General features: G+C 53.9%; 5 protein-coding genes across 5 annotated transcripts; 4 read left to right on the top strand and 1 right to left on the bottom strand.

Annotated features, from left to right (window-relative positions):
• Positions 1–644: 644 nt before the first annotated feature.
• On the top strand, positions 645–1,928 carry GLRG_07720 (uncharacterized protein; the record flags this gene model as incomplete). The annotated part of the gene is made up of 1 exon (XM_008098279.1): positions 645–1,928. One exon carries the CDS (start codon positions 645–647, stop codon positions 1,926–1,928), a length of 1,284 nt encoding a protein of 427 aa, XP_008096470.1.
• A 1,862-nt stretch (positions 1,929–3,790) lies between these two features.
• Positions 3,791–4,300, top strand: GLRG_07719 (uncharacterized protein; the record flags this gene model as incomplete). The annotated part of the gene is made up of 1 exon (XM_008098278.1): positions 3,791–4,300. The coding sequence occupies one exon, from the start codon at positions 3,791–3,793 to the stop codon at positions 4,298–4,300; it is 510 nt and encodes a 169-aa protein (XP_008096469.1).
• A 1,203-nt stretch (positions 4,301–5,503) lies between these two features.
• GLRG_07718 (uncharacterized protein) lies at positions 5,504–5,946 on the top strand (the record flags this gene model as incomplete). The annotated part of the gene is made up of 2 exons (XM_008098277.1): positions 5,504–5,677; positions 5,785–5,946. The coding sequence occupies 2 exons, from the start codon at positions 5,504–5,506 to the stop codon at positions 5,944–5,946; spliced, it is 336 nt and encodes a 111-aa protein (XP_008096468.1).
• A 773-nt stretch (positions 5,947–6,719) lies between these two features.
• Positions 6,720–8,258, bottom strand: GLRG_07717 (homogentisate 1,2-dioxygenase; the record flags this gene model as incomplete). The annotated part of the gene is made up of 2 exons (XM_008098276.1): positions 6,720–7,865; positions 7,947–8,258. 2 exons carry the CDS (start codon positions 8,256–8,258, stop codon positions 6,720–6,722), a joined length of 1,458 nt encoding a protein of 485 aa, XP_008096467.1.
• A 3,049-nt stretch (positions 8,259–11,307) lies between these two features.
• Positions 11,308–15,519, top strand: GLRG_07716 (carboxylesterase; the record flags this gene model as incomplete). Its single annotated transcript, XM_008098275.1, has 11 exons — positions 11,308–11,480; positions 11,542–11,823; positions 11,884–12,059; positions 12,125–12,480; positions 12,543–13,132; positions 13,610–13,849; positions 13,924–14,099; positions 14,155–14,202; positions 14,305–14,489; positions 14,544–14,885; positions 14,941–15,519. 11 exons carry the CDS (start codon positions 11,308–11,310, stop codon positions 15,517–15,519), a joined length of 3,147 nt encoding a protein of 1,048 aa, XP_008096466.1.
• Positions 15,520–15,722: the final 203 nt, after the last annotated feature.

Below are 15,722 nucleotides of genomic sequence, written 5' to 3'. Positions count from 1 at the left end.
ACCGCGAGCCTTTTGTGCTTGTTTCAATGTAGCAACTGCCACTGTGTTTTTCCTTCATTTGTAACTTGACAATGTGGAATGTTGTATAGTTTAGATGGCGTCTTCCAAAGCCCCCTTCCCCTCCTCCCCCCCTTGGCTGCATTCCAACAGGAACAGGAACAGGAGCATCGGGTGGCTGGGAGAGAGGAGTCAGGGAAGTGAAGCCTCTCATTGGCCAAAACTATGTCTAGTTCCGCCCAGCGCGTGCATGGAAGCCTGCTAAAGAGACAAGTACGTACCCTGTCATCGTCCTTGCACCCCCGCAATGTTCACGACCCCTGAATCCGCTGCTTCTCCTTGTATTCGGATCCCGCAGCTGAAGCCTCCCAACCACCAACATTTCCCATTATCACCACCACCACCACCACCACCACCTCGTGTGGCTCCATCACCAGCCATCCGCGTTTGCTAGTGCAGCGCAGTTGAACCATCATGGCTCTCTCCCGCGTGCCGTACGTCTGTTTGCTTTTATTTCTCACGTCTCCAGTTTTCCTCTGTTCCCCCTGGCTCCTCGTATACTCGATCGACATTTGATATCCTCCATATTCCGTCCTGTCCGTGTCCGTTATCCAAAGCTGCACACATACCTACCTACCTACATCTGCATGCACCAGTACAAGCATCAGCCAGTCAAGCGTTTGTCCAGCATCATCCTCGAAAGAGTCTTTCGAGACGCAAGCATCAGCTCGCTCATCGTCGGGATGCGCCCCTCGGTCCCCCTCCCCCTGCTGTTGTCCGTCTCTACGGCCGCCAACGCCATCCCCCTCCTTGATCGTCTGCTGCATTTCCGTGACGCGAAGCCGTCAAAGACCTATTCGGTCGTCAATGTCGAGGGAAGTCCCACCACCGCCGCTCCTGTCGTCGTCACCGTCACCCGGTCGCCGGCTCAGGTCACAGTGACGCAAAGGATCACGGATCCCGTCCCAGACGCCTCGTCTGCCGTCCAGACAACATCCACATCCCTCATCATCGTCAATGTTGACGCCACTACGGTTGAAGCATCATCTACCGTGACCGTCTACCCGACTGTGACGCCCACGCCTGAGTCAACGCCTCCCCCACCCACGACAACCTCGACAACGCTGCCGCCAGCTCCACCTCCGCCTAGCTCCGCCGTTCCAGAGACGTCTTCGGCGCCTACATCAGACGCTCCTGGGTCCTCTCAACCTACCGCCTCGCCCACCAGCATTCCCACTCCGTCGAGCTCTCCGGATCTCTCCCAGAGTTTGGCATCTTCGTCGAGTCCTCCTGTTGCGGTGCCTCCTCCTTCAACTGAGACATCGGCTGCTCCGAGCGCATCGCCGTCAGCACCCGCGAGTTCCTCGACACCCACGGTCGAGCCGCCGCCGCCGCCGCCGTCGACCGAGACTCACGTGGTCCCCAGCTCATCACCGTGGGCCCCCGTTGTCTCCTCCACTGCCATCGCCCTACCTCCCCCATCGACGGGCACGTGGGCCGCCCCGAGCGAGCCGGCATCGACACCAGTCGAGCCGTCCACCGCTATCGTGGCGCCTCCTCCGCCAACAGCCACCCCTGTTGCACCTACTTACACTGCTCCGCCTGAGCAGTGGTCCTCGACCTTGTCTGTAAACACTACTTCGTCATTGACGTCGTCGACAATCTCGCCATCTACTCTACTCGCCAGCACCACGGAGTCTAGCATCTATCAGACCCCTACCCCGGTCTATGAGACCACTTCCCAAACCACGTCGGAGCAGGCGCCCAGCTCCCTCATCCTACCATCGACGTTCGTCACCAGCGTCTTCAGTGTTACTGCACCGTCCCCCGTCCCGACTTCCCAAAGCTATGACGACGGGCACTGGAACCCCAGCAAATATCCCGAGTGGACAGGCACCGCAAGTGCGACGCCTCGCTACCGCCGCCGGTGAAGCAGGCCATCTACAAGATTCCTGACGAGACGGCTTGCACAACGTGTATGCTTATATGTTCTTTCTTATTCTATCGCCACATGGCGTCCCCTCAGCATGGCATAGCGTAACCTGGTTATGAGTTAAACGAACAGTGCACGCTCTCATGGACGACTTGTACTAATGACGCCTGGGAATAATGGATCGTTAAAAGAGGAAGACGCCGACCTCGGACTGTGTGTGGAAAGGACTCACAGCAGCACAAAACCAAGAGCTGGAACGCGCTGTTATCCTCGGTTTTCTTTAATGTCTGTAATCAGATAGAGTGTGGATAGTCCAACGAGTAGTCGCTTATCATCCGTCCGCTGCATCGCCCGTGACAGACGCTCGAGCGAGCTGCTACATCAAGCTACAAGCAGTCGGCCGAGGTGTCAAAAAATCATTCAAGTCTATTGCCGACGCCATAGACTGTTTCAAACTTTGGTGCTTCCCCAAAGCGACTCCACGGAACCAGCGCATGAAGCGGGTAAGAAACAAGAGCTCGCGCCGAAACTCGGGCTGTCAACCGCTCCCAGGCATGAGGCCATCCATGTCCAGCGCGTAGCCGGATACCACAGTACATATGGCTGGGAAACGACCCCGTGCAATTCCGACCGATTTCTATCCTGGAAGTTGAAAAATACAAAGCTGCTCAAACTAACAAACTCGTCCCTCCTAGCCTTCCTGATGTCGACGGCGCAAGCCGACTCATTGGTCGACGGGAGCTGCGGGTAGCGCTCCGCGCTAGGAAACGCTAGCAATGTCGCCAACGCGGTGACACGTCGGACGTTGACGAACGGCTTCGTGGGATTCCCAGCATGTGCTCTTCCTCTAGCATCCAGAAAAAGAAGGAGAAGGGGAGACGATGAAGTCACAAAAGCGAACGGGAATCATGTGTGTCCCCATGTGTGGCTCGTGTGTCTTGCGTGCTTCCCAAGTCAGGCGTTCCTGCAAGGGCCCATGAGCCCGCAACCACTTCGAAGCTGTAAGGGGTGGAGGGCTCGCAACGCCTCTCTAACCGTGTGCTATTCGGTCTGTGCCACATGTTGATCGTGGAATCCACCGGGGGACCTGCGAGATGGACGGTAGTGCTGCGCGACATCCAGCCGTCGTCCCGGCAGGCATCCGTTACCTAACCCGCTCTCTCCATTCCTTTCAGACATCTATACCACTGCAGTGAGACATAAGGCCTAAAGTGAGAGTTCGCTCGGTGAAGACACTACAGCGTCGCCGCCCAATGGCGAAGCCACACGTTCACCGGCCCGGCTCGAACCAGCGGACAACTCAACGACCCAGGCCACCCACACCTGACACCCTCGGGCGCGACGGATACATGTTCTCATCCAAGACAATGGAGCGGGAGCAAACGGAGCTTGGGCAAGCGTGAACCGCCGCGAGCTGGTTGGGATGGGGGCGGAGGAGGGAGCGGTAGTTTGGGGGGGGGGACATCTCGCGACATAGAGGCTGTCGCCCATCACCTTCGTCATTCCCTCCGCTGGGTTTCGCGCTTGGCATGCCCTGGCATCGGGCACTCTTTGGCCAGGTTCACCGTAGCCCGTCGGCTGAGAAGTTGATGAACGGGTAAGCAATATAGAAGATACTGGGGCATTTGGCATGTGAGAATAATTCCGTGGTCAGCCTATAACCTCACGCCTACAACGCTTTGCCCTTCTCTCCCACTCTGTCTCTCTCTCTCTCTCGCATACACACACACACGAAGCTCTTACACCGATCTCACCAACCCCACCTCATCCTGAACTGCAGGCCTCTTTTCCAAATCACAAACGACATCCCTCGCCTCATTGGCTTTACCGCCGCAAGGGCGTGCTGTCTCTCCCCTCACAATGTTCCCTCAAGTCAGGACGTGTCGCCGCAAGGGCGCCCTCTCCGCCCTCCTCGTCTTCTTCCTCGTCGCCCTCGCCGCCGCCCTCGACGAGGCGACGGCGAACACGACCCTCCAGGACCTGAGCCACCTCTACCTCGTCCCGGACGCGCCGTGCGCCGGCCACGAGGGCCAGTGGAACTGCCTCTCCGACAGGTTCCAGCACTGCGCGGACGGGCAGTGGAGCGCCGTCCTCTCGTGCTCGGGCGCCGGGAGCGCCAGCGCCGTAGACACCGGATCCGACCCTGTCTCGTTGTGCAGCCCGCTGGGGAAGACGGACATCGTCGACTTTGAGGGCGAGTGCAGCGCGGCCTGGGGCTGGGGAGGCAGCGGTGGCGGCGGCGGCGGGTGGGGTGGAGGGGGTGTAAGCTGTAACGGGAACGGCTGCTACCGCGGCACCGGGACGAGGTTGGGCGCCGGGCCGTGGGTGTATGTCTCTATCGTCGGGGCAGTGGTCGTGAGGCTCTGGTGAGACACGCCTAATGAGGACGGAAGGGAAAGGGGGAAGGGTGTTGGTAGAGGCATATATCGTCGGTTCTTTTGCGGCGCATTTTGGACGTGGGCCTCGTTGACATTTATGCTGTTTGAGAAACCTCATCTTCACGGATTGTTTAGAGGCAGCCGGCGCTGCATTTGGCTTCGTGTTGTTACCGAGGGTAGTTGGCGTTTCATATCGTATACTCTTCATGTCAAACGTTCTTATCATTAACATCCGTTCCAAACGTAACGGGGGCGACCTCTGGAAGCAGAAATATGCCATGGACATGGTTTCTTACAACGGTCTTTGGTCTGCTCACAATGGAGTTGATGTAACATTGGTAGAGTCGGCTTTGATGTTGGTTATGGCGCATGGATCATTACGTACGTATAATCATCATCCGCTGCTTGCTCTTGTTGCATGGCGGAAGTATTAACGATAAGTAACCGATGAGTGGTTAAAGCCAAACTGAAACATGAGAAACAGAGGCTACCTTATAGTTTCACGGTCCAGGCCCTGTTGTGTCGAGAGCACCGCTGCCTCGTGTTCCGTCCGGAAGTATTTAACGTTGCGACTGATGGGACGCCGTAGATACATGATGGCTACTTGTCGGTTGTGGAAGAGCTATGCTGAAGACTAGACAGAACTCCAGGCCATCTCGAAGAGCCCGGACAACTGGATGATGTATTCACAAAAGTCGGGCGTCCCAACTGAGAGATACACCATTCATTGCATATCGGAAGCTCCTTACTCTGGCCCGTGAACCTCCACCGATGCGAGGATGGCAAGTCGTCGAACTACAAGATGGGAAACACAGTCGCCGAATACCATCTTCCCCACAAAAGTCAGCTTTATCGGGAATAACGGCAACGGTTGAGGCTGACATCAACGCCATAACAGTTTGGTGACGGCCCGCACCCACAGATCGTCCCTCCACAAGGCGAGGTTTGCGCTATCGTGACGTCACCCCCTTGGCGCATCAGAGGATCAGGTTTGATGCCAATTACAGCGGCCTCGACGGGCATATAATTGTGGTTTTCCAGAGCATCATCAGCCGCGCAAAGTATTTGATTCATGCTCATGCTATTGCAAAGAGCTATCGTATCAACCTGGCAATACTTTCCCCCTCTTTCCATCTTGAAACACGGCCAACGGATCCTCTAGTAGTCGGTTAAATCAGTCATATCAACTCTCACCATGGCTTCCAGCAACACCGCCACGCTCGACGCCCAGAACGGCAACACCTACCAGGCTCCGGCGACGCAGCCCGTATCCAGGGCCGCCGAAAGCACCGTCGGCGGCGGCGACGCGGCGACGACGCACAGCGGCGGCGTCGGACAGCAGATCAAGGGCGCCTTCGCCCAGGGACACGTGAGTAGTCCTTTCTTCACCCGTACCGCAAACAAACAAGAGGCCGGAGGAGATAGGCCCCCCCCCCCTTCCCCCCATCCGTGCTGACGAAACAAATGTGTGAACAGGGCGTCGGGGAAGTGCTCCGCGGCAAGTTCAACTCGGCCGTCGACACGGCGGCGGGCGACCCGCAGGGCCAGGCGAAGAACAAGAACGTCGCCACAGGCGGCGAGAGGGAGTTTGCGACCAAGGGTTTCGTGAAGAAGGGGACTCTGGACAAGGCGTTGTGAGTTCGGGACGGAGAGGGACGCAGGGTGGTTGCTCTAGCGTGTGTTTTTTTTCTTTTCCTCCCAGACTGTTCGGCAGGATTCGTGTGATACCACCTTTAGACATGCAGCGATGATATGAGACGTCTCTCTCGTACGACGTCACAGGAAATTAACTGCGTGATTTCAAGTGAGCATCCCCTATGTTCAGTCGTCCATCAGGGGTAATACTTCTATTAGACTGTAACCTGAGAGCCTAAGTCGCCAGGTACCGCTGGGATTGAAACAACTTTTTAGTACATATCTATCCTCAGAGGTTTCAAGTTAAAATAGATTATCATAATGAAGCAATACGAAGCTGTGCATTGAGGTTATTACTGGCCTTAGATGCTCAATCTTTGGGATATCATTTTCAGGTGCTGGGGATGTTCGGTAGGGGGTTTGTCTGATTGGTATTTCCGGTGGGCTTTACGCATCGAAAGACGGCAAAGCCACTCCAGATACCAGTCAAGATAAACCGTCTGGTTGCGCGTCACATGCCTTTTGGGCAGAAACGTAAAGACAGGTTCAAGACGAGACAGTACCTCAAAAGTCCCGCATGCCATTCAACAAACCGCTGGGAAATGACTTGGGTAATGTAGACAAAAAAAGTCCGTCAATGCCGGTGTTTCAGGCAGACAAAGGTTTGCAAAAAATAAAACAAAAGTGTTTGGTTGCTTTCCATTCATTTAACGTCAACTCATCAGAACAGAATCACAGACCCCCCGCCTGTTGTACAGATTGGTCGCGGCGCATCTTCACTTCTGGCTCTTTTTCCCGCTGTTCTTGATCAGCGCCGGATCGATCTCGAACTTTGAAAAGTTGTCGACGAGGTCGTCCCACATCTTGGGGTCGTGCTCGTGCTTCTCCTTGCTGTGCCAGGCGTAGTGGGTGATGGTGAGGGGCCGGCTCGTCTCGAACATGAAGGCGATGGACCCGAGAGAGATCTGCATGACGGGGGGGTCCTCCTTGGACGCCGCGGCGAACTGCTCGTACGCGACGCCGTGGGGGACGAAGCCGCACTCGAACGAGATGCTCCCCGGCTGGAACTCGTCGGAGCGGCCGCCGTAGTCGCCGTAGATCAGGCCCATCAGCTCCGAGGCGGCGTTCCGGTGGTAGTAGGGCGGCCGGTAGGTGTGGGACGCGACGTCCCACCTCGGCGAGAAGATGAGGAAGTCGGCCAGGGGCGCGTTGGGGTCCCTGGACTTGGCCGTCACGACGCAGAAGATGGACGGGTCGATGTGGTCGACGGAGATGGAGCCGACGTTGACGAACTTTGTGAGGTCGTACTTCCACGGGACGTAGTTGCCGTGCCAGGCGACGACGTCGAAGGGGCAGTGGCGCTGCGTGCTGTTGAAGAACTTGCCGCCCAGCTTGTAGACAATGTCCCAGGGGTCGTCCTTGGTGACCTCGTACGACGCGACGGGGTGCAGGAAGTCGCGGGCGTTGGCGAGGCCGTTGGCGCCGAGGGGACCCAGCTCGGGGAGCTCCCAGCTGGAACCCCAGACCTCGAGGATGTAGCCGCGCGTCGGCCCCTCGACGTTGACCTTGAAGCGGAGGCCGCGCTGGATGGCGCAGATCTCGCCCGGCTGCACGTAGAGGAAGCCGAACTCGGTCTGGATGTCGAGGGCGCCCTGCTGGGGCACGATGAGCCAGTCGCCGTCAGAGTTGGCAAAAGCCTTTTTCGTCATGCTCTTGTTGCACAGGTAGACGTGGGTGGCGACGCCCTCCCGGAGCGTCGGGTCCCCGGAGCCGGCCACGGTCTTGAGGCCCTGGACGAAGTCGACGTCCTGCCCGTCGGGGATTGGGAAGGGCTTCCAGGCCAACTGGGTCGGCGAGACGTGGACCCGGGGGTTGATGGGCATGAAGGTGGACTCCGTGTCCTTGTTGTCGGGGAGTTCAGTCTGCGCGGGAGAGGGGTCAGCGGCCAAGTCTGGCGGGCTTCGGCCCATGTTAATTGAAGAGAGAGGAGGGGTCCCGCCTACAAATCCTTGATGAGCCACGGCGGGCCGGGACCGGTAGAGCCAGGCCTTCTTGTTGGCGTGCCGAGGAGCGACGAATGACGAAGCCGTTACCTGCTCTGCGTACAGGCCATATCGTATGCTTCTCGGGCTGTTCTGGCCTCTCGGGATAGTCCCGGCGATGGCTTCGGACTCAAAACTGTTGTTGAAGCCGGGCTGGTACGTGTACGGGTCGTTCAGACGAGTTGCGAAGGACGGAATCGTCCCATCCTTCTGCGTCGCCGCCCAGTGGAAGGCGTTTTGGAAGTCCTTTGGAGTGAGGTCTTGAGCCGCCATGGTGAGTTGAGCGTCGAGTTTAACTTGGAGGAGGGAGAGGGAGAAGAGGGGAGAGGGGATCGACGAGGAGGGAAGAGAGAGACGATGACGACGGGCCACTGGAGCTTTTGTAGAAACCGGTGGCCCCGTCCGTCGCGGAAAGCTTCACTCCACATGGAGCTTGGAGAGCCGCTCCATACGGTCTTGGAAAAATAAGAAAACTAGCTTCGAGGCTGTGGGGCGTGCGAGCCTGGGCGGCTCCGACGCGAGTTGCGTGGAAGTTCAGACCGCATTATTTCCCACTTGGCGTACAGGGGGCCCGGCCTTCTCTGTCATGACTGACAAAGTGAAGAAGGCGGAGAAGGATTCGAGTTACAATTGAGGTGGTGACACGGTACTTTTTCCATGTGCATGTCGTGGTACCGGCTGTCAGACCACTAAGAGTAGCTTGCCGCAGAGATGCGAAGAGCTCGAGTGGCAGCCAAAGGCCATCAAGTAATACTGCTCAGTGACATCTTATATTCCGTGCGTTAAGAGGAGAGAGGACCGGGGTTATTTCCGAATAGTTCGTTCCCGCCCCCGCCCTCTTCCATCCGTGACGCATCAGTCTGTAAGCTTCGGCTCTTACCAGTATATTTCTGGCCGTGACGTATGGTTGGGGCTGGGGCCTGTCAGAGTAAAGAATGACTAAGATGCATGCACTCCTTTGATTGTTTGAAGGCGACTGCTGATGCTGGACAAGAAGCCCTGTAATGCATCGTGAAGAGAAGAGACTGAGGGATCCAGACCGTGTTACGTCCTTCAAGATACAGCCATCTTGGAAACTCACTTTGGCACACGCAGACGCTTGTCGACTTACTCGAATAGGTTTGTGACCCAGGGATAAACTCCGTACCTTGCTTGCTTCGCCTTTCCACTCGGCTCATCCCGCACAAACATAAGCGAGCGGCGCAGCTTCTGAGTGCTGAATGCGACAGGTCGGCATACGGGGGGGGGGGGGCATGGTGACTGCATAGTACTTGAGGCCTTGAGACGGGTTAAGCTGTTCTTTATTCGTTCTTTTGAGTCTTTTTTTCTTTTTTGTCCGGGTCGTTACACCGACGACGCTGCATGTATGTGTTGGCGTGGATCAGACACACGTTCAAGGCCAATGATAATCACTGGCTTCTGTTTCGTACCGCTCAATCTTGATCCCGGTTCACCAATGCCGGAACGCACGCATCGAGCCCCGTAAATATCCCTGCAATACTTGCAGCAAAAGTCCAGTTGATAATGACTTAGTGATCACTGGTGGTGCGCCTGTCTTACCGCGGCAGATATGGTCTTTAATGACAGTACGATAGGGTGAGGCGTCCCAACGACCTGGTTCGTCTTTTCTGTGCCTCGTTACGATTTATCCAAGGGTGAGATATTAAGCAACCATGAGAATGTCTTTAAGCATTGTGGTCTTTGGTCAGTCGGTCATCGCATTGTACAGGAGCATTGCATCGTCCGTCGACAGCCATGTCGCTTCTGGAGTTTTTACCTCCAACTAGTCGAACTATTAGAGTGTCGTTAAGTTTTGATAATAATAAATCAAGCTACAAGATGAATCCTGCCGACATACTTTTGGTAGAGCAAAGACACGTTTCTGGTCAGTGGTCAAGTTCTTTCCCCATTTTCAGTGATAACATATCGAGGCCTAGCTGTCTAAACTTGTCAGCGAATCCAATCTTGACGCAAGGATAAGCCATTGCCTATACACAACTCTTGGAAAATATTATATTGAATCTTAAAGCATCTCATTGTCAGTGTCTAAGACATTCCGATACCAGACCCGCATATAATTAATTATACGAATCTGCTTCGACAGACTGGCTACAGGTCGAACCGTAGAAAAGACCGCCAGGCGGCATCTATAGTAACCCATGTAGCCAATGTAGTCATGGACAGCGTTGTTCTTATATGCGACGCTCCATGCTACTATGGCTGTACATAATGATTAGAAACTCGCTGCCTTTGGACGGTGTAGAGTAAATGCTCGCCGCTTGGGATGTGGTAGCGTCTTGAGAAAGTGATAGAACAGCAAGTGGTTTATCAGGCCAATATTTGAGGTCATCCTTTGCCACTGATTAGTCACAATCTTTGTTTCTTGACACCTGAAAGCAATCGGTTTATGCACAGAGAACATTGAAGTCTTCCGGGGGGGGGAGCTTGAGGTTCATCACGCAAAACAATGTCTGCATCAGAGCAAGTCCGTCGCCGCCAGGCCGACAAGAACATGCAGCATGGCCCTTCAAAGCGGAAGGAAAGACAGTAGCGACGTATAGTAGTTCATGAGGTATGGTCAAATATTGATCGCCCATATATGTGGTATGGGGCATCTTGGTTCTCATATGAGCGCATCTACATGATTGTAGGATAAAGATGCAGGTTCAGTAAGCCGTACATATCACTCTGGGGTCCGTAAATAAAAGTTCGATCTCTAACTAATCAACCTGAAGTGAATAAGCTCCGGTGGCTGTTAGGGTCATGGTTTTGTTATTTCCCTCTAATGTCTGTGACGATGATAAGGCCATGCCTTTGTCTATTAACCCACAGCTATTGACACAAGAGAAGCACCGTGAATTCGCCTCACGGCGTCATGAGAACCCTTATTTCCAGGGTATTTTCAGAAAATATAATATTGGTTCATTCCTGCGTAGTCTTGATATTCCGACAACGTGGGTTCCGGCCGCCGGCATATACCGATATCATTATGAGGAGCTTCAATCGCAAAAATGCCGCTTCCATTTGACCCCTCATAGATATTGCATCAAGATGCACATCACAGCCATTGTGGGTTAAGTATGTCGTCCTCTTACGGCCTGCCGATGCGGGGTAACAAACCAATGGCTAACCTCGGCATTCCCTTATTCCATGTGGGAACCTTGGCTAAGACAAAGTTATCTCGGTTGTCAACAGAAGGGCTTTTTGATCTCTGAAACTTTTGCTGAAAAGTGATACAGCAACTGCAGCATTCTTCGCTTTCAAGAGGAGTGTTGTGTGATATACATTTGCTGCCCTTAGAGCATCGTTGCTCGAGCTCACGATGGCCTCAGCGACGCGGCAGTTAGAGCACCCTGTCATCGGAACAGTCAAGGGAATTGTGTCGAACGGTGTTACTCAATTTTTGGGCGTCAAATACGCGAATCTAGACCACTGGTTTGACAATGCTCAGCTTGTTCAGTACAACGGTAATGGTTTGAATGCAACACGCCACGGGTAAGGCAATCCTCTCTCATTTGGCACCATCCATCTTATGGCAAGCTAAAGCCATCACCAGCCCGCAAGTCATCTCGGATCCTGCGGGGGTCAACCAGGAACACCTGATCATCCAGAAAGCGATCCCAGTGGCCGAGTTCCCTGGGCTATCAAGCACCGAATGTCTCAACTTGAACCTCACAGTGCCTCTCGAGGTGAAAGACTCCCAGCCCTTACCTGTACTGGTCTTCATTCATGGCGGAGGATTCGCTACTGGCTCGAATTGGTGGCCACAGTATGACATGAAGCGTTTAGTCCAACTGGCAAGCGAACGGGGAAAGCCCATGATTGCCGCTGCTATCAGGTACAACGGACATCACAGCCTATAGCCAGAGCAGTAGTTGGCTAATTGAGTCTTTCACAGCTATCGCGTGGGTGCGCCTGGGTTCCTTACCTCCGAGGAGCTTCAAAAGGAAGGGTTCAAGAGTAATCAAGGCCACCATGACCAGAGAATTGCTCTTAAATGGATCAAAGAGTATATTGCTGGCTTCGGTGGCGATCCTCAGCAGATAACCGTGGCCGGTGAAAGTGCTGGTGGCAGTGAGTCTTTCCATCGAAAAGTCGAAAGGCCAGCTGGTCGCAGTCACATCCTCTGACCAAGTTAGGCTCAACGACCCGGCTACTCTACTCGAATGAGACACTGGCGACCCAAATCATCGTCTTGGGGGGTTGCCCTCCACTTCTTGCGCCGCTGGACGCGGCAGTTGCTGAGCAAGTCTATCATGACGTGACCAAAGCTTTCAGACTCGAAGACCTGTCATCGAGTCAACGTATCAAGGCATTGTCTGAGGTGTCCCCAGAGGACCTCCTTGCGAAGCTTGAAGGGGTCAGGCCGTTTCTACCAATCTTGGACGGAGATACGGTGCCCTTTACGCCAACATTCGAAACGTCCAGGGCAAAAAAGGTGATTCCCAGCGGGACGTCTTGCCGAGCCATGATGATCGGATACGCGCCGTTAGATGTACGCTCTGCCTCCCTCGTTGATAGTCGCTTATAGTTTTGGCTAAAAGTTTGACAAAATAGGCGAGCATCTTCGGCTTCGTGGGCCTCCTGCACAAGAAAGAAGGCATTGCCACCAAGTTCATCCAGTCCATCAGCTCGTCGCTATCGCAACACCCCGATGCGACCACGCGGATTCTGCAAGCCTACGAGATTAGCGAGGCTGCGGGCGACGACGAATCTCTCATCCGTGTCCTGCAATTTGCTTCAGATCTTGTTTTTCGCGCCTCGGCAGAGTTGTATGCGAAAAGCTTCCATGGCAACTCCTACTTGTTGGAATTTGCAGAGCGCAACCCTTGGGATGGTCCTTTCAAAGGTCACAGTACTCACGTGCTTGATGTTGCATTCCTCTTTCAAAACTACAATGAGCATCTCAGCGAAAAGCAAAGACAAACTGCCGAAGCATTTGCCGCTGATGTGATAGACTTTGTTCATGGTGAGGCTCCTTGGGGGCGACTCCGAGATGCCGCCGGGCGCATGATCTATGAACATGGGACGAGAACTTACAAGGAAGACGTGGCCGGCTCCGGGAAATATGACTGTGTTCTTACCCTGGGCGAAGAAGTTGGTCTGGATTATCTACTAAAAGCTTGGGAGACGTTCCTATTCTCTCAGTAAGACGTTGCTTTCGGTGCTGAAGCCGGACATATGGGTCTCAAAGCACCGATCCAATGTCACAAGTGCAGGCCAGTGAGGCGAGGAAGATTGGTTTTGAGCTTATTAGATGGAATAGAAACCCACACGAATGGGGCTACATTGGCTGTCTGTTTGGCTCCTTTGCTTGTTCAGCATTGATCACTGAGACCGCCCTAATACACACGGTCAAGTGAATTGTTGAACCTCGAATACGGTGGCATTCCTATTTCATCAAGCTAACCCAGGAGTGAATTTGCCCAATAAGGCGATTCCTCAATACTACACGGTTGTTGAATCTATTTTCGCTATTTGGAGAACATGGGAGATAAGCCTGACTGGGAAATAAGTGTACGTGTGCGGGGTCAATGGCAGAACCCAGCGCAAAGGATGCATTACTCATTTGGATTCTCCACTTTGCAACTGCGCCTTTTGTCCGGTGTGTGACGCTTTTTCAGACTTCAAGGCTTGAGCGGCCATCGCGAACATAATTCGGAAGCTTATCGGTGCCTGCAGAAGATCAGGATGAAGGCGGACCCTGTACTTGCTAGTGAGTCGCTGAGCTCGACGCTGCTTGGCGTTGGGCTTGAGCGCGTTGTCCAGTTTCGAGGGATTCCATACGGCGAGATCCCATCACGGTTCGCAGAACCCCGGCCGAAAAGCGCTTTGCCACGGGAGGTGAATTGTACTAGCTTTGGGTACGAGTTTTGGTTATTAATTTCGTGTGCCGTGTCACATTGTCAGTGACTGACTTGCTTTTATGATATTGTAGACCTCGGTGCCCGCAAGTCGCCATTGATGTTGGCCATCTCTTGAGAATCCCCAGCCAATACAAGCTGCCGCCCGAGCCTGAGGATGAGTTCAAATGTCTCAACTTGGACGTGACGACACCCAGATCATGTTTATCGTCAAAGCGCGAACAGCTGCCGGTTCTTGTCTGGATTCATGGTGTGTACACCTGACCACGAAGGGTGCCGCTTGTATCAACACTGACACATCTCAGGCGGTTCGCAAGCAGTGACCTTTGGAAGCGCCGCTTCTGGCGTGTGTGGTACGACTTTAACTCTTACTCCCCTCTCCGCTTTGTTCCTCGACTCTACGTGGGAGAAATGATGCGCACATTGGCACGTTGATTGACTAGAGATTCCCTTAGATGGGACACAAGTTGTGGAGGATTCCATCAGTCAAGGGAAACCGATCATCGTTGTGACAGTTCAGTATAGGCTGAACATCTTTGCGTTTGGGGACGAGACTAGTTCGAAGAATTTGGCCCTGAAAGATCAAGCCTTGGCTTTGAATTGGGTTCAAAAACATATAGCTGGTTTCGGAGGCAATCCGGTACTGCGTCATGGATCACTCCTGTCAAAAGACTTCACTGACGTTTCTTCATAGGATAACATTTTTCTTGCAGGGGAAAGCGCCGGAGCGGTGTATTGCCATGCACACCTGGTAGCTGGCGCCCCCATCAGAGGCGTCATTCTCTGCTCCGGCTCTCTGTACCTATCTCCACCCCAGTCAGAAGAGAAGGCCTTCATTTTGCGTCAAACTTTACGAAAACACCTTCAAGGTGCGGGCGATTTTGAGATTGACACCGCTCCCGTGGATAAATTGGTGGAGGCCCTAGAGTCGTCTGGGATACAGTCTTGGTTCTTGCAGACGGATTCCGCGCTTGCAGACTGGCAGACCAAAATAGGAGTAGCTGAAAGGTTGATGATAGGCGATGTCCAAAACGAGGTCTGTGTCCTCCCTCTCCTTCCGAGCTGAATGACACATTGACTTTAGTCTGAAGGCCGTAATCTGGCGAGAGGGTGTGTGGGCAACAGATAACGCCGCCGTTGTCGATGCGTTTAATTTAGCTGGCGAAGACCGGGATGCATTGAAAAGGGTGTACAACATTTATCCTGACAGACCCTCCTCTTCCAAGATTGGAGCTTTGGATTTCATCAACGACTATAAATTTCTCCTTCCAGCCGAGAACGTTGCTCGGCTGTTCAAGGCTGCAGGCAAACCGGCCTATCGTTACCTGGTCGATGAATCGAATCCTTGGCAGCCGTCAAATGGCGCTCATCATGCTGTTGACTTGCTTTTCCTCTTTGGGGGGTTCGACCTATCCTGTTTTCCCTCTGCAAAAAAGACTGGAGAACACATGCGTGAAGCGTTCATCGCGTTTATTCACTCCCAAGAACCGTGGAACCCTAGTTGTTATGCAGGATTTGGGCCATACGGATCGTTTCAGGAGCTCGATAGTGCTGGCGTTGGGTGCCGAAGGCGAATGGAGGCGGCAGAGTTCCTGCGAAGTGTCCCGTCACCAGTCCTGGATAAGGTATTCTTTGCTCTCGCTGCCGGCCGAATCAGCTTGTCAAACTGATCCGACTAGCAAAAATACATGTTTACTAATGCGAAAGAACGCCATGGTGTCTAGCCATGGTTGTGTAGCTCATCTTCTGTGTCCATCATCAATGGCGGTAACGGCATACGTTTCGTCCCGCTAGCGGTTGTGTCAGGTTATCCGCATACCGTTCGATTTCTGTATATTGCATAGTTGTCGACTGTTAGGTAGACAATCTGTGG

Source organism: Colletotrichum graminicola (assembly GCF_000149035.1).
Source record: "Colletotrichum graminicola M1.001 genomic scaffold supercont1.32, whole genome shotgun sequence".
NCBI classification, from domain to species: Eukaryota; Fungi; Ascomycota; class Sordariomycetes; order Glomerellales; family Glomerellaceae; genus Colletotrichum; species Colletotrichum graminicola.
Note: the sequence above shows the minus strand (reverse complement) of the source record. Positions and strands in the feature narration are given on the sequence as shown.